The sequence below is a fragment of the Apis mellifera genome, linkage group LG2 (assembly GCF_003254395.2).
Source record: "Apis mellifera strain DH4 linkage group LG2, Amel_HAv3.1, whole genome shotgun sequence".
In the NCBI taxonomy this organism is placed as follows: Eukaryota; Metazoa; Arthropoda; class Insecta; order Hymenoptera; family Apidae; genus Apis; species Apis mellifera.
Genome location: NC_037639.1, coordinates 10,279,723 through 10,299,215, shown reverse-complemented (window position 1 = coordinate 10,299,215; position 19,493 = coordinate 10,279,723). Strand labels below are relative to the sequence as shown.

The window sequence follows — 19,493 nt, the reverse complement described above, 5'->3', positions numbered from 1 at the left end:
AACGATACGGAAGATGTCTGCAGGAACCACGATACGCACGGAAACGATCGTTAATGAAATTATTTTCAAGGAGATGGTAATGAATCAAATTATCTGTCGTATAAAGAGAAGACAGATAGAACGCGATCACATCAGTCGTCTCAGCAGGAGCCTTCCAACATGTTGGTAATCATTCTGCCATATCTGTTGGGTACGTACCTGTGTGCTTTCGTTTCTTCAATTTCTATGAAATATTCATCGATCATATCTTTTTTAGAGCTATTTCATATACACTTTTCATTTATTTTTATACAAGGTAAAAATATTTCTCGCGATCGATAATATATATATATAATAATTTTTCCAATAAAACTTTGAGCTCAAGTCGAAATTTGCTAGATATTACCACGATAGATCCACGATCGAAAAAAGAAACGATGTTTGAACGTTTGAACTTGTTAAAAAAGAACGAAATTGTGAAAATTCATCTATCTCAACTCCAATTCAATATAAAGTTATATTTATTTTATTATATTAATATTTTTATCATCTTCAAACGTAAAATAATCATTATTCCTATTCGATGATTCAATGAAAAGTTATCGATTCCAAATTGCGATAGAATTCGTAATTATTTCATGATCAATAATAATTGATTCCACATACTATTAGAAAAAAGCCTCGAAGAAGGAATGAAGGTTGGGTTGTGATTAATATACAAGGAAACGTTTATTTTCACACATATTTTTTAGCATGGTATTTGTCGCATATATCAATCCTAGGATTCAATTTAATATTCTCTTCTATTCTTATGTATCGTGACAGGATCGTCGACAAAGAGTCTAAAATGAAGATCCTGTCCTAATAAAGAATCTTTCTTACCCCTGTGCCGTCTCATCAGTCTTCTTTTCAAGGATGCACCAGTGATGGGGAAAATTTAATAGTTGAAGTTACGAATAAAATTATTTCCACAAGTTACTTCGATAATTTATCGTTCAAAACCAGAATTGGACATTAACCTATTGAAAAAATAAAAATCCAGTTAAAAATCTCGAATAAAGTTACTTCAAGAATTATTTGTTAAAATATTCAAGTAACATTTATTCGTAGCTATTATAGTTGATTCATTTTTCGTATAATTTCACATTTGTTTGCCATTATTTCTATTATTATTGTGTTTTGAACAATAAATTATATTGAAGTAATTAATTTTTGCCCATCATTGTACAAATAATAATAATAATCAGAAATAATTGTAACACAAGGTTATTTAAACATTTTAACAAATTACTCCAAGTAACTTTATTTTTAACTAACTACTTTTCCAACTTAATAACTTAATATCCCTCTTCTGCTATAGAATAATAATTAAGTCACATAAAGAATGGATCAACTATAAATAATTATTCAAAATTATTTTCGAAATATCCTTTCTTTCTGCTATGAAATAATAATTAATTCACATGAAGATCAATTGTAAGATGTTATTCATTTTAACAAATAATTATTCGAAGCTACTTTACGTTCAATTACTTATTTTTTCAACAAAATACCCCCTCTTTCTGCTATGAAATAATAATTAAGTCACACGAAGAAGGGATCAACTACGAATATAAAATATTATTCATTTTAACAAATAATTATTCGAAGCTACTTTACTTTTTCAACGCAATACCCCCTCTCTCCGCTATGAAATAATAATTAATTCACACGAAGAGCGGATCAATATAAAATGTTATTCATTTTAACAATAATAATTATTCGAAGCTACTTTACTTTCAACTACTTACTTTTCTATCATAATACAGATCTTACGAATATAAGATGTTATTCGATCGTTTTAGTAATTACTCGAATACACGTTTGCTTATACCTCCTCACCCTCCCTCTTGCTTGGCTCATGTTGCCGCGTGTCATCTCCCACTCGTCCCTACGTTCCAGCGGCACGCGTGCCCAGCCACGAGGCCACGTACCGCGACGATTCCGACTGGCGGCGTTACGGGCCCGAGTGCACTTACGACGTGTTGGTAAACATGTCCCTGTCCAACATGGACGAGGACGCGAGGATCTGCTCCGTGATCGCGTTCGAGCTGAAATGCAGAGCGAAAGGGAGCGACACGTTGAACTGCCGTTTCTCGAACGGAAGGACGGCGAGGCTCGAGGACGGGCGAGGGTGCTCGAACGCGAAGAGAAATTTCGCCCCGTCGACGAGCGACAGATTCGTGGACGAGCAACCGTTCGAGATCAGGTTCAACGCGAGGGGCATAGAGAATCTGGTCGTGTCGAGGGACATAGCCAGGTGGAGGTTGGACGCGATGAGGGCGATCGTAAGTCAGCTCAACGTTGGCTTCGAGTTGGGCAGCGGCCACGATCGGTTCGTCGCCATGGAGAACTCGAGCGTCGGTTACTGCGAGGTGGAGGTGAAGGTGTCGAGGGCTGGATACGGGGGGGAGAGCGGCGGCGGGGGGTTGGAGATCGCGTTGGAGCCCGAACGGGCAGACGTAGCGCCGTTGAGCAGGGGAAGCGTTCGGATCGAGAAGGTGAGACGGCCGAAAAGATGCCCGAACAGGAAGATCTACTTCTTTGGAAATCACCGAGATTTCAGCTTTGGTAGCGAGGATATTTTCATGGACATGGTGAGGATCTTTTTGGACGAGTTTCTTATTCTATTCTTTTTTTTTCTACCTCGTTTCGTTCGCAGATCACGTCCGTCAGTCGTATGTACATCTCGCGGAGGGAGATGAATTCGTTCACGGAGTCCACAGGCGTGATGAGGACGTCGAACAGACCTAGAACGATGAATTTGCATCAGAGGATCGGTTTGTCTTTGAGAAATATAAATCCTGCCCGAACCCCGATCCCAGAAATCGTAAATCCAGCGTCTACTAGCTTGTACGCGTACACCAATTTGGAGCGGATTCCCGAGTACAAGTGAACATTGTCTTTGACAAATTGCATAATAAAATTACGTACGTTTAGGCATTTGATCGAAATGATTTAATTCTAATAATTTTTCGATTTTAAACGATTTAATTATTACGTTTTAGTGATAGCGATTTCGATCCTCGAACGAAATTTAATTTAAATCTTTCATTCTTTGCTTCCTTTATTGTATTTATTTATTTATTTACCTAAAATGGTGAAAATAGATTTATTTCTATCCATGAATTCTAAATGGATCCTTGAATGGTAAGCCGCGAAATAGTTTAAGTTTAAGTAGTTTAATATCAAATATCTGGCTTTCATGATTGAAACGAAATTATTCATATATGTAAAATACTCGAGTTAATCAAGTCCAAACTCTTCTATTTAATATACGAAAATTAGTTTATCAATCAATTTGGAATGAATGATCGAGAATAGGTGAGAAAGTTGACTTCTTCGTTCGAACAAAGAATATTATTTTATGTAGACGAATTTCTTAAGGAATTTCTTGTAAGCACAAGTCTCTTATATTTAGATATAATTTAAGTATGTATTTTCAGATTAGGTTGTATCAATGAGTTTAGTTAAAAATTAATGCTTAATCTAAATGTCATTCAACGTGTCAAATAAATTGCTGCATAAATGTACAAATGATTTTTTATATTTTTAGTTGTATTGTAAATTTTAAGATGTAAAATAGTAATTTATGATGCTCGTGGAATCGTACGATATTTCCATATTATTAGGAGAGAAATTATATTTTTTTGATCCCAAACTATTTCTTAGATCCTGAAAAAATTATTGAAAAATTATTTTTCAAATGTTACCATTTAAATTAATTTATTTATATATTGAATAAATGATATTCAATGAATGTTAAACGTCGAATAAATTAATTAATTGTAAATCAAATAAATTCTGAATGAAATTTTTAAATTCTGATTCTAATAATTAATGAACGTTAGAATAAATTCGATCATCATAATTTTATTCGATAAGTATAATCAATATAAATTATCTGTTATTATTTTCTGTCTTTCTCCAACAAAATAAATAAACAAAACAATAAATCAGATCGATACTTTAATTTCTGCATTGCTGCATCAATTTTCTCTTTAAATATTTGCGGCAAAAAATGAGAGATGTTTTCAGCAATGTTATTGGCAGAAATTTAACAAACTGTGTTTTACGGAAGTTTTCACAAGAATTAATAAAAGAATAAATAATCTTCCTTTGCTTCTTAATATTCTTTCGTTGCTTTTCTTCTTAAAGGATTGAAAACTCTTAGAAAAACGCAATATTCCTCGTCACTGCGTCAATCAGTGCTTAATTATCTCGTTTAAGATTAAAAAGGAAATAATCTATCACGATATATATATATATATATAAAATTGAAGTTCGAAAATTTGCAATTACGACAACTAGAAGAATTAACAAGCTTGCTTGCGACTAACTTCCATTACTTCTATTACTTCGTTCCTTCCTTTTCCGTTTTATAAATCAAAGATTGATCAAAAAATAAGAAAGATTCGTGATTTCGACTGAATTATTTATTTTCTGAGAGAAGAAGGAAACGGAGAACAATCGATAGAGTACAATAACTCGTTGTCAAAAAAGCGACATCGGTCGGTTGAACGTGGCTGGTTCGCGGCTTCAGAGAGCAGTTATATTCGACTGTCAAACGCACACGCAAAGTGTCCTCTTTGAAGTTGTAATGCATAAAGCTTGCGTGCTGCAAAGGTTTAAGCTTTATTATTCAGAGAAATACGTTGGACGTAAAACGAGGGAAAAAATTTTTTATCTTTTCCTCGATTAAAATACGCGAGAAATACGAGAATAGAACTGTCTTAGATATTAAAATATATTATAAAAAATATTGCAAGATCAGAATTTCATGATCCACTTCTAGAAAAATAAAAAAAACGAGGCAAAACGTGGCCTCTTTCATTAGCCACGTAACGAGTTTAATAGAATAACACACTTCGACAATACGAGCCATTCATAATACAGATTACGATCGTTCAAGTGTCAAATGGGAGTTAATTCGACCAGTTCCTAGTTTCTTATGAATCACATTGTTAATCGAATAATTTTATCTCCGATCGAAATGAATCTGACAGTCCTTTCATTTGACTTGAGATTAACTCGACACGTATTTCATTTGATCCAACGTCCCTTGTCGCTTTGTAATTTTCAATTCTTGTAATTCTTGTAATCTTATACGTTTCTTTCGTATTTTATTGCAAATTTCCACAGAAAGTAATGTAAAAGAAATATTTATCTTCTATAAGAATCTTTCCAATCCAAATACTTTTTATTTCTATATTATTACATTGTTCAATCTCTCTACTCTTTGGATTAAAGTAAAAAATTGTACAATTTTTCGAATAAAATTCATCGATTCTAAAATTTTCACGAGAATACGACGCAACTCGTCTAATCGTCAAAACTTCCAAAAGATGATGTTTCACGCGCGTACACGTAACTTGTACGTGCACATCAACTACGCCGCAGACGGAAGGATTACATCGAATTGACGGACGCAAGCGCGGTTGCAAAGAGGCCAACTTCATCACATGATGGCCATTATTCTTTGCACAGTGGCCACTGCTATAAAGGAGGTTTCCACCGCAAGAAAGCCAATTCGGTTAGTTAAACACGCCGCATCAACATGAACTTCATATTAATCCCATTCTTTCTAGGTCGGTAAGCTAATTAATCCGAATCAATTAATTAAACTCTCTAATCGTTCTCTCGCCCCCTTCCTCTTCTCTTCGAAACGGCTCTCTATTTTTCCAAAATTCTAAGATTATTCTTCCATCTCCATTGAACTGTAACCGCTCTAAAATTTAACTTTTCTTCTTTCCAATAGCGGCCAATATTCCGGTGGATCGGCCGAACGAGTGGATCTTCGGCCCGGTATACGTGTTCAACGCGAATTTCTCGTACACGGTGCTCGCCGACGTTCTGGACGAGCCACTGTTGTCTATACACGTGACAACCACGATGAGATGTCGGCCGAAAATGATCGACAGGTTGTACTGCTCCTTCGATGGCATAAGAGTAGGGGAAAGGAATTATCCCGAGGTGAGCATCTTGGACAAGTCCTATTCCTTTTTGATCGAGTTCAGCCCGCGGGGTGTCGAGAATCTACGGTTTCCAACGGTGATGGAGGACGAAGGATTGAACACGGTACGAAACATCGTGAAACAGTTGAGCGTTGGCACAGATCTGAGGGAAAACGTGAACTCGATGCCGGTATTCTTTTCGAAAGAGAGGCACGCGTTGGGCGATTGCCCCACCTTGTTCAGCGTTTTCGAGTACGAGAACGCGCGTGGCCAAACGAGGGACGAGGAGGAGGAGGGGAAAAATTACAAGTTGGAAATTCTGCCGTTGCCGCAACGACGATCCAACTCTGTCGTCGTGATTGGGAAGACGATGGAGAGCAGCAGGTGCGCGAAATTGCAGGAGCCGGTCGACGGAAAATCGGAATTGAACGTTAAGATGGTACGTTAAGAGATCGTTCGAGGCAATTGTCGATTTGTCTAGAAGGATACATACGCGCACACTGAAGTTTTGTGTTTTCTGTTCGCAGAGCAAATCAACGAGCAAGATGCACGTGAGCGACGACGCGTTCCGTAGTCGGACCGAGATGCACGTGAAGATGGTGAATCCGGCGCAGAGAAATTTCATCGTGCAGGATGTATCGTCCGTGGAGTTGGTGGGCATAGAGCCTGCCGAACAGCCGTTGCCACTTTTAAATTACGAGCACGTCGTGAATCTGCGTTTCAAGGAAGGAATAATGCACAATTTATACATGATATAGAGAAAGAGATAGAAGAATGTGAAGAATTGTTTCAAATAAAAGTATGAAAGTATAACAGAGAAATAACGTATAGTATAGTTGTACAAAATTCCACTCGAATATTAATGTATGGATTTCATAATAAAGAAATAAATTCTTTTTGTATATATATAATGCGAATTGTAGTATAAAAATTGATTTCGTTTCGTGATATTTTTTTTTCTTCCTTCTCCTCGTCTTGTTCAATATTCCTCTTATCATTCTCAATATACATTGCTGATTCAACAATGTGAAATTACGATGAAACATCGATAGATATAGTAGAAACCATTTTATAAAAATTATTAAAATTCCATTCCAAGTAATTAATTAATATGAATAACATACGATTGAACGATCACTCACAATTACACAATCTCCGTTAACTTTATTTCTGAAAGATATTTTAAAAAAAAATGTAATTTATGCGTGTCGAAAATAATGAGATCAATTCTATCAATGAAGGGAGGATATACATAGAATTTTGCTTCTCGTTTCTCGAAAATAGCTCTCCAGGTTAGGCATAATGATCGCGTCGTGAATGGTGGGATGGCTTAATTAAATTACACGGCGAGGTCATCACGAGAGGCTGTATGGCTGATATAAAAGGACCTTCAAGCCGAAGAAGAGTGTTAAACCAGTTGAGAGCGGTGCGGTACGACATGCTCGTCTCATTAATTCCGTTCTTCTTAGGTCGGTAAGCCAATTTTCCATTTAACCGTCTTTATCGTCAATCTGGCTAAATCGGGCCAGGAACTGCTTATGCGAATGATAATTCCTAACTAATTGCAAATCATAGCTTCCTTCGTTCACACGAAGAAAAATAAACGATCGTTATAACTTATTGATCATTTCTTTCGCTCGCTTTACAATTTACAAAATTAAATAAAATTATTCCAATCGAGACGAAAATTTTGACACTTTTAAACTCGATCAAACGTCGAAATATCTTTGCTTATCATAAATTATTATTTATAAATATTTTTGCTTATTTCAAAAACTTAATTTCGTCCGCAGTGGCCCAAGTGGCGGTGGACGAGAGCGTGTGGAAGCACGGGCCGGAATACGTTTTCGACGTCGAGATGAACATCACCTCGACCCCCATGAACCACGACGGGGTGCAAAGGTTCAACTACACGGCCATGAACCTGTTCTGCAGGCCGAAAGGGCCGGACGGGTTGAGCTGCCACCTGGCGAACACGAGAAGGCATAGCGTGGATCTGACGAACGACAACAGGATGGACGTGTCGGAGGAGGAAATGAGACAGTTGATCAGCAGCGAGCCGTTCGAGATAAAGTTCAACGAGCACGGCGTCGATTATCTGATAGTGAACGATCGAATCCAGGTCGAGTTTCTCAACGACGTGAAACTGATATCGGAGAGGTTCAACATAGGTGTCGATCTGAACGGTGTCCCGGACGGGACGTTCGACATTTTGGAGAACACAACCATCGGCCAGTGCGCTGTAACGGTGGGCGTGAATCATTATCCGTCCAAGAGGATGATGAACAAGATAAAGAACAACAGATACGAGTTGGAATCGTTGCCGCAGTTGAACAAGGTCCCGAGCGAGACTATAGTGATCCAGAAGACGACCAATTTGAACAATTGCAGCTACTACGCGTCATTCTATTTCGGATCTTACGGCGCCAAAATCGTCGTCGAGCCTGATCTTCATTCTCATCTAGTGAGAAGCCATTTTTAAGAGATTCATCCTATCGTCGTTGAGAAATTTCTCTTTCAATTTTTCCTTTTATTATGAGAGAAGTAAAAGAAGTTAAATTCTAATCAAGAGAGTGATTAAATATTTTTCTCTTGTTTCAGGAGACTTCGACTAGTCGCATCTTCGTGAGCGACTATCAATTCGTTTCATCGATAACGAGGATGGGCACTCTGGGTTCCGACGAAAAGAAGAACCTCTCCGCCATATCTCAATATGTGAATCTATCCTTACGGGACATACGAGCCGCAAAGAGAGAATTGGCCGACATCCCTGAACCATCGATAACCACCATCATGGCCAACTCGGAGGTGAACAGAATATTTCCAATGAAGTGAATCGTGCTACGAAAAGAAGAGAAGTATATATAAAATAATAATCCTCGAGCGTTGAATTCTAGGTTAAAAAAATAGCAGTGGTATTAATGTACAAATATCGCAAATATCTTATATCGAATGTACAAACAATAATAAACAGATGAAAAATGATACGATATTTAAAAAAGGAAACTTAATCATCTGTCCTACTATTTTAATATATAAATGTTTCATTGTTTCAAAAACTTTTCAAACAAGTATTCGCATTATCTTATTAGATAAATTTGTTTTTATTTAAATTACGGATACATTAAATTATATATCTACGACCTGCACGCACACACACATATACACACACATACACGCACACGTTCATGTACGCACGTAGAACATGTGAACGTACGTATTCTTCTTTATTTATTTTTTTTTAATTAATCAGCGATCATTGTAAGTTGAAAATTACTGATTGATGAATATACAGCGGAAGAAAACTTGGTTAATCGATGATCAGATATTTCCTCTCGCGCGCATCTTTCTTTCTTTCTTTCTTTCTTTTTTCTTTTCCCCCCCTAATCTTACTTTTGCTTTGGAGGGGGGGGGGGAAGGGAGAAGGGAAGAGCAAAAACTTTTCTTTTCCTCGATTTGTAATCTTAAATCTAAAAAAATTGCGCAGATTGCAAACGGCCCTCTTAAAAAAAGATTACTCGACATCACAAGAATAATCACGCCATTCTTCAGCGTTCTTCCGATTAATCTTCTTCTTCTTCTTCTTCTTCGTCCTTTGAATTGGTTCGTCTCCGATCAGAACGCACGGAATAATGTGAATAATCTCGCATTCTGATTAGAGAAAAAAAATGCAGCCTGGTACGAATGTTATCTGTGGAATGGATAACAATTTAACGCGCGATCTCGTTTAATCATTTAATATCGAAGAATTATTATCCTTAATTTAAGAAGTTGCGTTATAACTCGTGCCTTTAAGAAACTTTTCTTCTTCTTCTTTTTCTTCTTTCACTTCCATGCAAGAATGTTCCAAACGTCGATGGATTGCACTTTCGTTCAATTTACCTCGTCGAGCTACGATCAAATATATCTTCGATTCGATCCAACGATTCTTTAATCTTAATTTAATTGAAGAATACGGTTTTATAAAAAGTCCTCTATAAATTCTCGAAAACGTGATTTCTCTAAAAGCTAAACTTCGAATATACAAACTTCTCGAATATGTAATAACATCGATCGTGACGCCGCGTTGTGTAGAGCGTATTTTAAAATTTTTAATAAAAAAAAAAGAAAAAAAGAAAGAGAAAAAAAAAAAAGAAACGAGTATAAACGAGTACAAAAGTACAAAGAGTTCAGTCGATTTGTTTTCCGCTTCGCTCGTTTCGGTTTCGAAAGAATGATTTTTTAATCAACGTTTTACGAGAGATGCAAACGTTTTTAAGAATAAAAAAATTTTCGAAAGTTTAGACGCTTGATTTAAGTAGACTTGATTGCGCGAAAGTTTACTCTCCGATATAATAGAAATAATACCCTCGCGGCCAACTCTCGAGAGTTTTACTCTAGGATATATGTTTCTAAGAGATATACATCGGTGTACGTACGTGTGTATAATCGTATTATACGCAAAAAACGCGTACGAGGAACAAGCGTTGCTTCATCGTTCGCTGTATAACGTGGGTTTCTTCGAGGAAGAGCGATCGCGTGAAAACGCGCTCCGTTATTTCTTCTTTTTTTTTTCTTTTTTTTTTCTTTTCTCCTTTAAATAGATACGTAAGTACGTTTCGCTTGAATCGATCGTTCGAAATATCGCGTCCAATCACGATTACGATTAATTATAATGGCACGATTACAATGATCATTGTGCGTTCGTTTCGTTTCGTTTCGTCGATGGTTGGAATCATCACGATCGGGTAAAAATAATAACGAAAAATGTAAGCTTGATAAGCGTCGCAGATTTACAGCAACGAAAGAAATATCGATTCTTGTGTATAATATATTTTTCCTTTTTTTTAATTATTATTACTGCCTTCAATTTCTTCTCTTTTAAAATGCATCCAAGCATCGTGTGTATAACACTTTAATAAAACTTATACCGTTTAAAATTAAATATTAAATACAAAAGTTTGGGATGTATTTTTACGGAGATCAAGTTGAAGATGAACATTGGACAATGGTATCTCGCGGTGAAAACTTTCTTTTCTTTCTTCTTATATATATATATATAAAATTAAATACATCATTCGTCCTAAGAATTTCCATTTTTCGAATTGATCTATTGATCGATCGAAGACCGATTGCCATAAAGTAAAGTTATGACAATTTCACGGTATCGAATACGTGTAAACATTTCAAATGTACATAATATGATTTAAGAATGTAAATGTAATATATATATATGTATATATAAAATCGACAATTTGAAAGCCACGTATATCCGGTATACGCGAATTATTTCGTTTCCGGTCCGATCGACTTTTCCATCCTTTCTACGATACCATTTGAGAGACCGTTTGATCGATTTACATACGAATCTTAAAAGGATCACGATCAGGAATATTAAGAACAGGGACAAAGATATGATTGGGAAGGAGAAATCCCTCGTATCACGAGAGATACACAGATGAAGTACTCGACTTACAACAACTCGTGATCGATAAACGATATTTTTCATTCAGATATCTTTCCTCTCCTTACGCTTCTTACCCAGAAACAAGAAAAAGTACGTATTATCCGAAGCGTCTCGTCATATTTCGCTTACTTTTGCCTCGTCCTCTCTAACTTTCTATCTTTCTAAAAAATAAAAATTCGAAAATCATCATCACGCTTCGCGAAAATGTAATTACTCTCAAAATCACGTGTCTGCCAAACGAAATGATCAAACGCCATGAAACGCACTCCGCACTTTTAATCGTCGTCTCTCTCCTCTAAACGATTCCTCCCCTTCTCTCTCTCTCTCACTCTCTCTCTCTCGCACGCACGCACGCGCATTTTCCTTCGTTTTTTTGTTTGCTTTTCTTTTCATTTTTTTCTCTTTTTTTTTTTCTTTTTCTTCTTTTTGCTCCTTTCGATCCGGAAAACAAGCCTACCCTAGCCTAAGGTTTATATACAAATTATTACGCTCGATAAAAAAGAGACACGGCGAGAGATGCGCCGCGGCTCAGTCGACAACACTCAGTTCCTCCCGCGCACCCCGTGGGACCACCGCGCCATCATTATTGACTGTTGTTCATCTGCACGTTATTCTGCTTCATGGAGTCCATGTTGGGGATGTAGTCCATCGCCATCAGGCAGGCGAACACCGTCATCACCATCTTCGGCTTCACCTCGGTTATGTCTTCGGGTAGCGCGTACACTCGCGCCCCGCATTTCCGCGCCAAGGATATCGCGTACTTCGCGTTGTCCAGGTTCTCCTGAAACGGTTGAAAACAGAAACACATTAAAATCCACGCTCGTGATAAATCGATTTGCAAATTCGCCCGATTTTTAAGAAGAAAGAACGATGCTTCGAAGGAATAGAATCCATCTTTATACTTCTCTCCTTTGAAATGAAATTCTCCTCGAAAGAAAATCTGGAGGCGCGCTCGAGACGTTTACGAGGTCGTAACTCAGAAACGGGGAGGGAATCGAAACCGGTTAAAAAGCGATATTGGGACGACGATTGTGAGTGAAATCGAGCGATTTGCAAAGGTATAAATAAACAATCCGCGTTACCTCCTCGGTACCGCCCTCCTTCACCAGGTCGTAATTTACCGAGCCGGGTTTGATGGCGTCGATCAGGTCGATCACCACCTTACCATCGGCTATCGACGAGTCCTGAAATCCCTTGATACCGCTCGCCTTCCCCGCACCCTGCAGCTTCGAGTTCACCCACTGGACGATCTCCTTCTCGACCAAGCTGCTCCCTTGGGTGCCCGCCAACGACGTGAGGATCGACAACGTGTACGACCTCATCAATTGCCAGATCAACGCAAGGGTCAACGTGGCGTTGCCGTCGTTTATATCCTGGCCGGCGATCCCCACCAACGAGAAATTCATCGTTTTCCCAAGCTCGACCGCGTAATTGCAATTCTCCAACTTCTCCATGAACTTGCGCAGCTTGGTGAACTTCTTGTGCACCCGATTCCAGTTCACCGTCCCGGGTTTGATGATGTCGTAAAGCTGGAAGATGACCAGACCGTCGGCCAGGTCCGAGTAGAGCCAGTTCACGTGGGGGACCACGCCCATCGAGTTCATCCAATTCCTGTACGTCTTCTCCTCCCTGGTCTCCTCCAACGATTCCAGCCCAATGTTGTTCTCAGGCTTGTCCAGTCCCGGGTAATTGTTGAACATGTTGGCGACGAACGCGAGGTTCAGCTTGTATATGCCGTTCACCACGTCGCTCGGCGTTACGAAACTTCGACAGCCGAGCTTGGCCGCCTGTTGCAGCATAATCTCGGCGCGGGACGTGTGGTTCGGCTCCATCATTGCCTCGAGAGTGACGCCAGCCGTGTTGGGCGCGATCTGTTTGATCAGGTAGGTGTAGATCTCCGAGTCGGTGATGTCCGATTGGAAGTTGTGACACCTTCTCACTATGCCGGCGTTCTCCAAGTGATGGTTCACCCATCTGAGGAGGATCGACTCGGGCGAGAGTTTCAGGAGATCCTCGATTCGCTCCCCGTCTTGCAACAGGGTGGCGAGGCCTGGACAATTCTCGAGGGTGATCTGGTTGAACAGGCCGATTCGAATGATCTGCCAGAGGAGGCCGAGCACGAGGTGGGGCGAGCCTTTGGTCAGGTCGTGGGCGTCTATGTTCACGATGTTGCACCCGATCGCTTGGGCGGACGACAGCGCCAACGTTAGGTTCTCGTGTTTCTTGTACAGGGTTAGGTTCTTCTTATTGATCGTTCGCTCGTCGATCGTGTCCGGGCAGGAATGGTTGATTATTTTGCTGTAAGATAATAAAAGGTTTTCATTGATCGGGTGTTCGAGCGATTTAAATATATTCCACAATCTCGTGGAACGAATAATAAAATTTTCGAAGCAACTTTGTCCGTCTCTGTCGACAAATAATATAATAATCAAATAATTTGTAAAGGTATACTAAGTATTTTCAAAGTTGGTCGGATTAATTGTATCTTAACGAATTCTCTAAGAAAATATGAATTTACATAGACTTTTTCAAACAATCTCGTGTAGAGTTAAAAAATTAATTAATCAAAATTTAATATAGTATAAAGTTAACTTGTTGTAAAAATGCTCGAACATTTATTCATTTATTCGATTAATACAATAATCGATCGACAAATAAGAAGAGGAGGATAAATGCATACCAAAGAAGAATCCCATCCTTGACCTTCTCGTACAAGGTCTTCCCTTCCGGATCTATGGGGAGCAGGTGTTTGAGGTCAGGATCGTGCGACAAATTCGTGTTTATCCAGTCGCTGAAGGCGAGCTGTTCCTCCAGCCTAACTGAGTGCGTGGTCCCCTCGCTCGACGCCTCCGAAATCCCTCCCAACGTCTCCAAATTCTCCTTCTTCGAGACCACCTGCTTGAACGTGGATCCCAATTCGTTCGCCTTCAACTCTTTGCAAAGTTTCTCGAACTCCTCGAACGACAATCGCCCCTTGTGCTCCGACCTCTGTTTGTCGTCGTACTCCTCGATCATCTGCCGCACCTTGTACCCGGGCATCTTGAAGCCGCAGATATCCAACGCGCTTCGCAACTCCGTGAGGTTGATGAAACCGTCCCCATTCTCGTCGATCTGACAAAAATAAACCCTCTTCAGACTATATTTTCTCTTTCTGAGAATGATAAAGAGACGGTCTAAAGGATTTTTTGTCGAGGATCTTTGAAAATATTTGGATGAGGACGGTGGATTTGATATTTGGGAAAATAGTCTTGGTTCGAACCTTCGTTTATTTTCTTGGAATTTTCCAATTCGTCATTTTAGGAGTGGGTTTTGATTCTTAAGGATTCAGTATCATAGGATTCTTGAAATTTTTTAGATGAGTATTCTTGAGGATTCGAATTTTCATTTATTTTCTTAGAATTTTCCAATTCGCCATTTTAGGAGTGGGTTTTGATTTTTGAGAAATCTTCCTTTATTCTTGGAATTTTCTAATTCGCCATTTTAGGAGTGGGTTTCGATTCTCGAGGATTCAGTATTATAGGATTCTTGAAATTTTTTAGATGAGTATTCTTGAGGATTCGAATCTTCATTTATTTTTTTAGAATTTTCCAATTCGTCATTTTAGGAGTGGGTTTTGATTTTTGAGGAATCTTCGTTTATTTTCGGATTCTTGGAATTTTCCAATTCGTCATTTTAGGAGTGGGTTTCGATTTTCGAGGATTCATGAAATTATATCATAGGATTCTTGAAATTTTTTAGATGAGGACTCTTTTCTTTATTCTCGAGGACTCGAATCTTCGTTTATTTTCGGATTCTTGGAATTTTTTAATTCGCCATTTTAGGAATGGGTTTTGATTCTCGAGGATTCGAATTTTCGTTTATTTTTAGATTTTTGGAATTTTCCAATTCGCCATTTTAGGAATGGGTTCCGATTCTTGAGGATTCAGTATCATAGGATTTTTTAAACTTTTTAGATGAGTATTCTTGAGGATTCGAATCTTTATTTATTTTCTTGGAATTTTCCAATTCGTTAGTTTAGGAATGGGTTCCGATTTTCGAGGATTTAGTATCATAGGATTTTTTAAACTTTTTAGATGAACATTGTTGAGGATTTGAATCTTCATTTATTTTCTTGGAATTTTCCAATTCGCTAGTTTAGGAATGGATTCTGATTCTTGAGGATTCAGTATCATAGGATTTTTTAAACTTTTTAAATGAATATTCTTGAAGATTCGAATCTTCGTTTATTTTCTTGGAATTTTCCAATTCGCTAGTTTAGGAATGGATTCCGATTCTAGAGGATTCAATATCATAAGATTCTTGAAATTTTTAGATGATGAATATTCTTGAGGATTCAAATTTTCGAGTTTTCGGATTCTTTGAATCTTCTAATTCGCTATTTTAGGAAAGAATTTCGATTCTTTCCTAAGTGAAAGCGAACAGTCATGATTCATATAGGATTCTATATCTTCGTTCATTTTCAAATTCTTGGAATCTTGGAATTCGCTATTTCAGGAGAAGCTATTTCGATTCTCGAGGATTTAATAAGTGTATCATAGAAAATTCTTGAAATTTTCGCAAATCGTCGAATAATAATAAAAATAAAAAAAAATAAATAAATAAAAACAACGTTGCCTTTTAAATTTTCATTCATCGAGTATACGTAGAACCCAATTGTTCTATCCTCTACGATTAAAACTATTGTAACTTTCCAATTCGAATAGGTCGGATTATTTGTTTAATCAGATTAATTCTATCTGATAATTCTAATCTAATGGAAATTCGATAACGGAATTACGGCGAAAGAATTTCGGAAAAAAAAGTGCCGCCTTAACTCGCGATCTCGCGAGGCGTATCGCGCACGGCGGAGGGAAATGTTTTTTATCGCGGCCTCTCTTTCAACCAATCATATCTAGGCTAGTCCGCAATAAAATTCTGCTCGCTAGTCTTTCTAAGGAATGCGATTGTAAACGGTGCAATTTCCACATATATAGAACAATACATCCGTGTCGGAATAATAATCGTGCGGATGCGCTTTCTTGGAAAAACCTCGCATCGGGGTTAATCGACGGTTCATCACGTGTTCCATTCACACAGTGTCGCCCGTGATTAATACCCATTCTCCATTTATCTGCCTGAATCGTTCGTATTCGACGTCTCCCTGCTTTACCATCGCGTAGTAAAAAAATTCCTTTTCAATCGTATCGTATCGTATGAAACAGCGTATATAATACAAACGTGTTACTCGACGAGTTTTCAGTTTCACAATCGCCGATAAAAAAATTTCGAACGATTGATAAACGAATGAGTCAGCCTGCTTCGTTTTCGAACACCTTTCATTCATATTTCTCTTCGTACACGACACGAAAGATTTTTCCCACTTTCTAATAACGCGACCACGAGTTCTTTCACCTTCCCTCCCCGATTCTATCTTTCACGCCCGATCCAATCCGATTGAGAATCGAAAACTCTTAGAAGTTAAAAGGATAGAATATCCTCTACTCACTAAACTGAAGAAATAAGAGAAATCCTTGGAATATTCCTCGATAACGTCCCACTTTTCTATCTCGCGAAGTTCCATGATCGAGGAGCAGCGAAACGAGAGGAAAAACGCGAACAGGCGCGGCTACGATGCAACGACATACTGAAGATTGCATCTGGTCTTGCTTGTTATCACTGTTATCGTTCGATAAAAGGGAAGAAAAGAAATTCATACGATACCTTATCGACGCGGTGACATAATATCGTAAATAGCGTTAAGTGACCGATTTTTCGATCGTTCTTTATTTGCATACGAAAAATCACGATCTATGAGATTCATTTTTGTTTTTGAAAATTTCTTTCTTTTTTTTTTTTTTTTTTTTGTTTTAAGTAAAGATTTGTCGGAAAGATATATCGTTCCCTGCAACGAAGGAAGTGGAAATAATCCGTCGGGCGGAATTATTGCGGTGCAAAACGATTAGAAATCGCGGCATTATTATTAGACCAAAAACGTGACGTCAAGATTACAACAAAGTTTCATTTTATCGGGATAAAAATATTGATTAAACGAGTTAATTTTTACCTAATAAAACACTAATAAGTTGTTAATAATCTCTTATCTTAAAAAAAACTTCTAAAGCAATTAAGATACAAAAAGATATACATACATACATACATATATATATATATATATATATATATATCCATAAAAAGATCCGAATGATATTCGTGCGATAGTTTATCACAATTTTATTTGCTTCATTGTTTTCCTCCTATCTTCCTAAATAACCAATAATTAATATTATTTAAAGGATTAAAAGATTTTCATTTCGATTCAACATTTTCAATCTATTCCAAATCTCTTATTATCCTTATTCCATATCTTTATCTCAAACTTGTTGAAATATTCTCACTCAGACGCAAAAACGAGAAAAGCTCGCAAAGTTCACGTCCTGTAAATTTTTTCGCGTGGACGTTGATCGAAACGGAAACGATAGGAACGCGAATAAAACGGCGTTAATAAAACGGTGGCTCGAAAATACTGCTCGAGAGAGAAGTCAAAGCCGGGAGAGCGCGTTGACCCGCGGCGAAATGCGCCACTTCGATCGTGGGTAATTCGTAACCGGGTCAACTTGAACGTACACCTTCCCGCCGTATTCCAATCCCATCGCGCCAGGATATCGATAACCGTCTCGTTTTTCACCTCGTGTGTACACACGGTCCGATTCTCTGTATCAATTAGTATATAATGTTTCTCCTTATAATAATATACGGTGTAATCAGAGCGTGCTCGACGATTATAAAATTACATCGGGTTGAAAAATTTTTGTATCGAATAATATATATGTGTTTATGCGTGTTTCGCGTGAGTGTTGAACGAATGTTATATTATACGGTTAGATTAATAATAATTGAAATAGAAATATCTTTTTAAACGAGGAAGATAAGAAGAATTGGACTTTAGTTGAGATGTCGTTTAAATCTATACGTGTGTGTATATATTCGTATACATAATTTAACGATAATTTATTCCGCATTTTGTAAATTCTATTAAGGAATTAAATTCAGAAGCTTAGGAAAAAATATTCGAATCGTAAACCGTTTCACCGATTTATGTAACGTATGAATTTTTGAATTTCGAAACTTTTTCAACGTAGCATTGAAGATATGTGAATTAATGGAGGGAAGTCATCTTTCCCTATTATATTACACGAAACGAAAGATATATCATCATAATCGTGTTTTTTCTCAAACAAAATCCATCGAGAATTTTATCACCTGGCAAAATTTTACATCCGAGAGTGCAAAAATCAGGTTTTATCGAAGAATTCCCATAAAGACGCGAGAGAAGACGCTGCGACGATCCCCTGGCATCGATCATCGCAGAATACGCCATCCTCGAACAGCCGTAGGAAACCGATCGACGACGTCCGTCTCGTTAGCGAAACGTGTCAACTTAAAAAGCCTCTCGTTACTCGCCTACAGGCAGGCTGAAAAGGAACGTGGAAGTGGCGTAAATAAGAGTATGCATCGGCCGTAAACTGGATAAGAAGCAGGCTGAACGTGAGAAAAGCGACGACGGCGAACGAACGAGGAAGGCGAACGGAAAGAAAACAATATTACAACGCATTACGGCGCGGCGTGGCGTGGCTGTTGTGCAAGCCGAGTTATGCATTTACTCAAGCTTGAAACGCCTACCGGTTGCTCGCGCCGCCTCTCTTATGCTCTCCCCGACTTTCTCGAATTCTATGGTGTGCGACGATCGGCCGCGATCCGCCAAGGGATTGCATTTTTGCATACGAAACGCATCGCCACTCGTGGCATCCGGAAGGCCACGAGTTACGAATCGATAGGAGAATGCTCGAGAACCCCGTTTCGCATCGAGCACTCCACTTACCAACGGTCGGTGGAGATGTTTTATCGATCCGTCGTCGACCAATTATCTTCCATATTACGGAAAAATCTTACAGTCTTGTAATGTGATACAATAGCTTGGGAAATCGATATTTTTATTTTTATTTCACGGTGGTTCGAACGTGGAATCGTGGAGAAATTTTATCGAGCAATTTTAAGATATTGCTCTTAATAAATTATCCTCGATATTATGGAAAAAG

The 19,493-nt window shown here is 38.2% G+C and overlaps 4 protein-coding genes across 5 annotated transcripts in view; 3 read left to right on the top strand and 1 right to left on the bottom strand.

The window, feature by feature from the left end:
- The first annotated feature begins 86 nt into the window (after window positions 1-86).
- On the top strand, window positions 87-3,552 carry LOC726783 (vitellogenin). The gene is made up of 3 exons (XM_001122505.5): window positions 87-190; window positions 1,921-2,615; window positions 2,681-3,552. Exons 1-3 carry the CDS (start codon window positions 160-162, stop codon window positions 2,912-2,914), a joined length of 960 nt encoding a protein of 319 aa, XP_001122505.3. The 5' UTR covers window positions 87-159; the 3' UTR covers window positions 2,915-3,552.
- Window positions 3,553-5,449: 1,897 nt separating this feature from the next.
- On the top strand, window positions 5,450-6,889 carry LOC408696. The gene is made up of 3 exons (XM_397519.7): window positions 5,450-5,606; window positions 5,777-6,411; window positions 6,500-6,889. The coding sequence occupies exons 1-3, from the start codon at window positions 5,576-5,578 to the stop codon at window positions 6,728-6,730; spliced, it is 897 nt and encodes a 298-aa protein (XP_397519.1). The 5' UTR covers window positions 5,450-5,575; the 3' UTR covers window positions 6,731-6,889.
- Window positions 6,890-7,326: 437 nt separating this feature from the next.
- Window positions 7,327-8,973, top strand: LOC408695. The gene is made up of 3 exons (XM_392231.7): window positions 7,327-7,441; window positions 7,766-8,436; window positions 8,574-8,973. The coding sequence occupies exons 1-3, from the start codon at window positions 7,342-7,344 to the stop codon at window positions 8,805-8,807; spliced, it is 1,005 nt and encodes a 334-aa protein (XP_392231.4). The 5' UTR covers window positions 7,327-7,341; the 3' UTR covers window positions 8,808-8,973.
- Window positions 8,974-9,206: 233 nt separating this feature from the next.
- Window positions 9,207-19,493, bottom strand: part of LOC408694 (plastin-2) — a 34,659-nt gene continuing 24,372 nt past the window's right edge. Inside the window, exons 1-4 of one of the 2 annotated variants that reach the window (XM_016910864.2) lie at window positions 16,904-17,041; window positions 14,099-14,529; window positions 12,501-13,716; window positions 9,207-12,199 (exon numbers count right to left, since the gene is read on the bottom strand). In XM_016910864.2, coding sequence (XP_016766353.1) covers window positions 12,002-12,199; window positions 12,501-13,716; window positions 14,099-14,529; window positions 16,904-16,978 — 1,920 coding nt within the window. In that variant the 5' untranslated portion in view covers window positions 16,979-17,041 and the 3' untranslated portion in view covers window positions 9,207-12,001. Of the gene's footprint in view, window positions 12,200-12,500; window positions 13,717-14,098; window positions 14,530-16,903; window positions 17,042-19,493 lie in introns of those variants that run through there. The other variant, XM_392230.7, reaches the window with a different exon arrangement.

Bases quoted from the DNA above. Each gene is read 5' to 3' on its own strand.
- LOC726783 (XM_001122505.5), top strand. From the start codon at position 160: ATGTTGGTAATCATTCTGCCATATCTGTTGG. The intron at 191-1,920 runs GTACGTACCTGT...CCTACGTTCCAG, and splicing joins CATTCTGCCATATCTGTTGG to CGGCACGCGTGCCCAGCCAC. The intron at 2,616-2,680 runs GTGAGGATCTTT...TTTCGTTCGCAG, and splicing joins AGGATATTTTCATGGACATG to ATCACGTCCGTCAGTCGTAT.
- LOC408695 (XM_392231.7), top strand. From the start codon at position 7,342: ATGGCTGATATAAAAGGACCTTCAAGCCGAAGAAGAGTGTTAAACCAG. The intron at 7,442-7,765 runs GTCGGTAAGCCA...TTTCGTCCGCAG, and splicing joins ATTAATTCCGTTCTTCTTAG to TGGCCCAAGTGGCGGTGGAC. The intron at 8,437-8,573 runs GTGAGAAGCCAT...CTCTTGTTTCAG, and splicing joins CTGATCTTCATTCTCATCTA to GAGACTTCGACTAGTCGCAT.
- LOC408696 (XM_397519.7), top strand. From the start codon at position 5,576: ATGAACTTCATATTAATCCCATTCTTTCTAG. The intron at 5,607-5,776 runs GTCGGTAAGCTA...TCTTTCCAATAG, and splicing joins ATTAATCCCATTCTTTCTAG to CGGCCAATATTCCGGTGGAT. The intron at 6,412-6,499 runs GTACGTTAAGAG...TTCTGTTCGCAG, and splicing joins CGGAATTGAACGTTAAGATG to AGCAAATCAACGAGCAAGAT.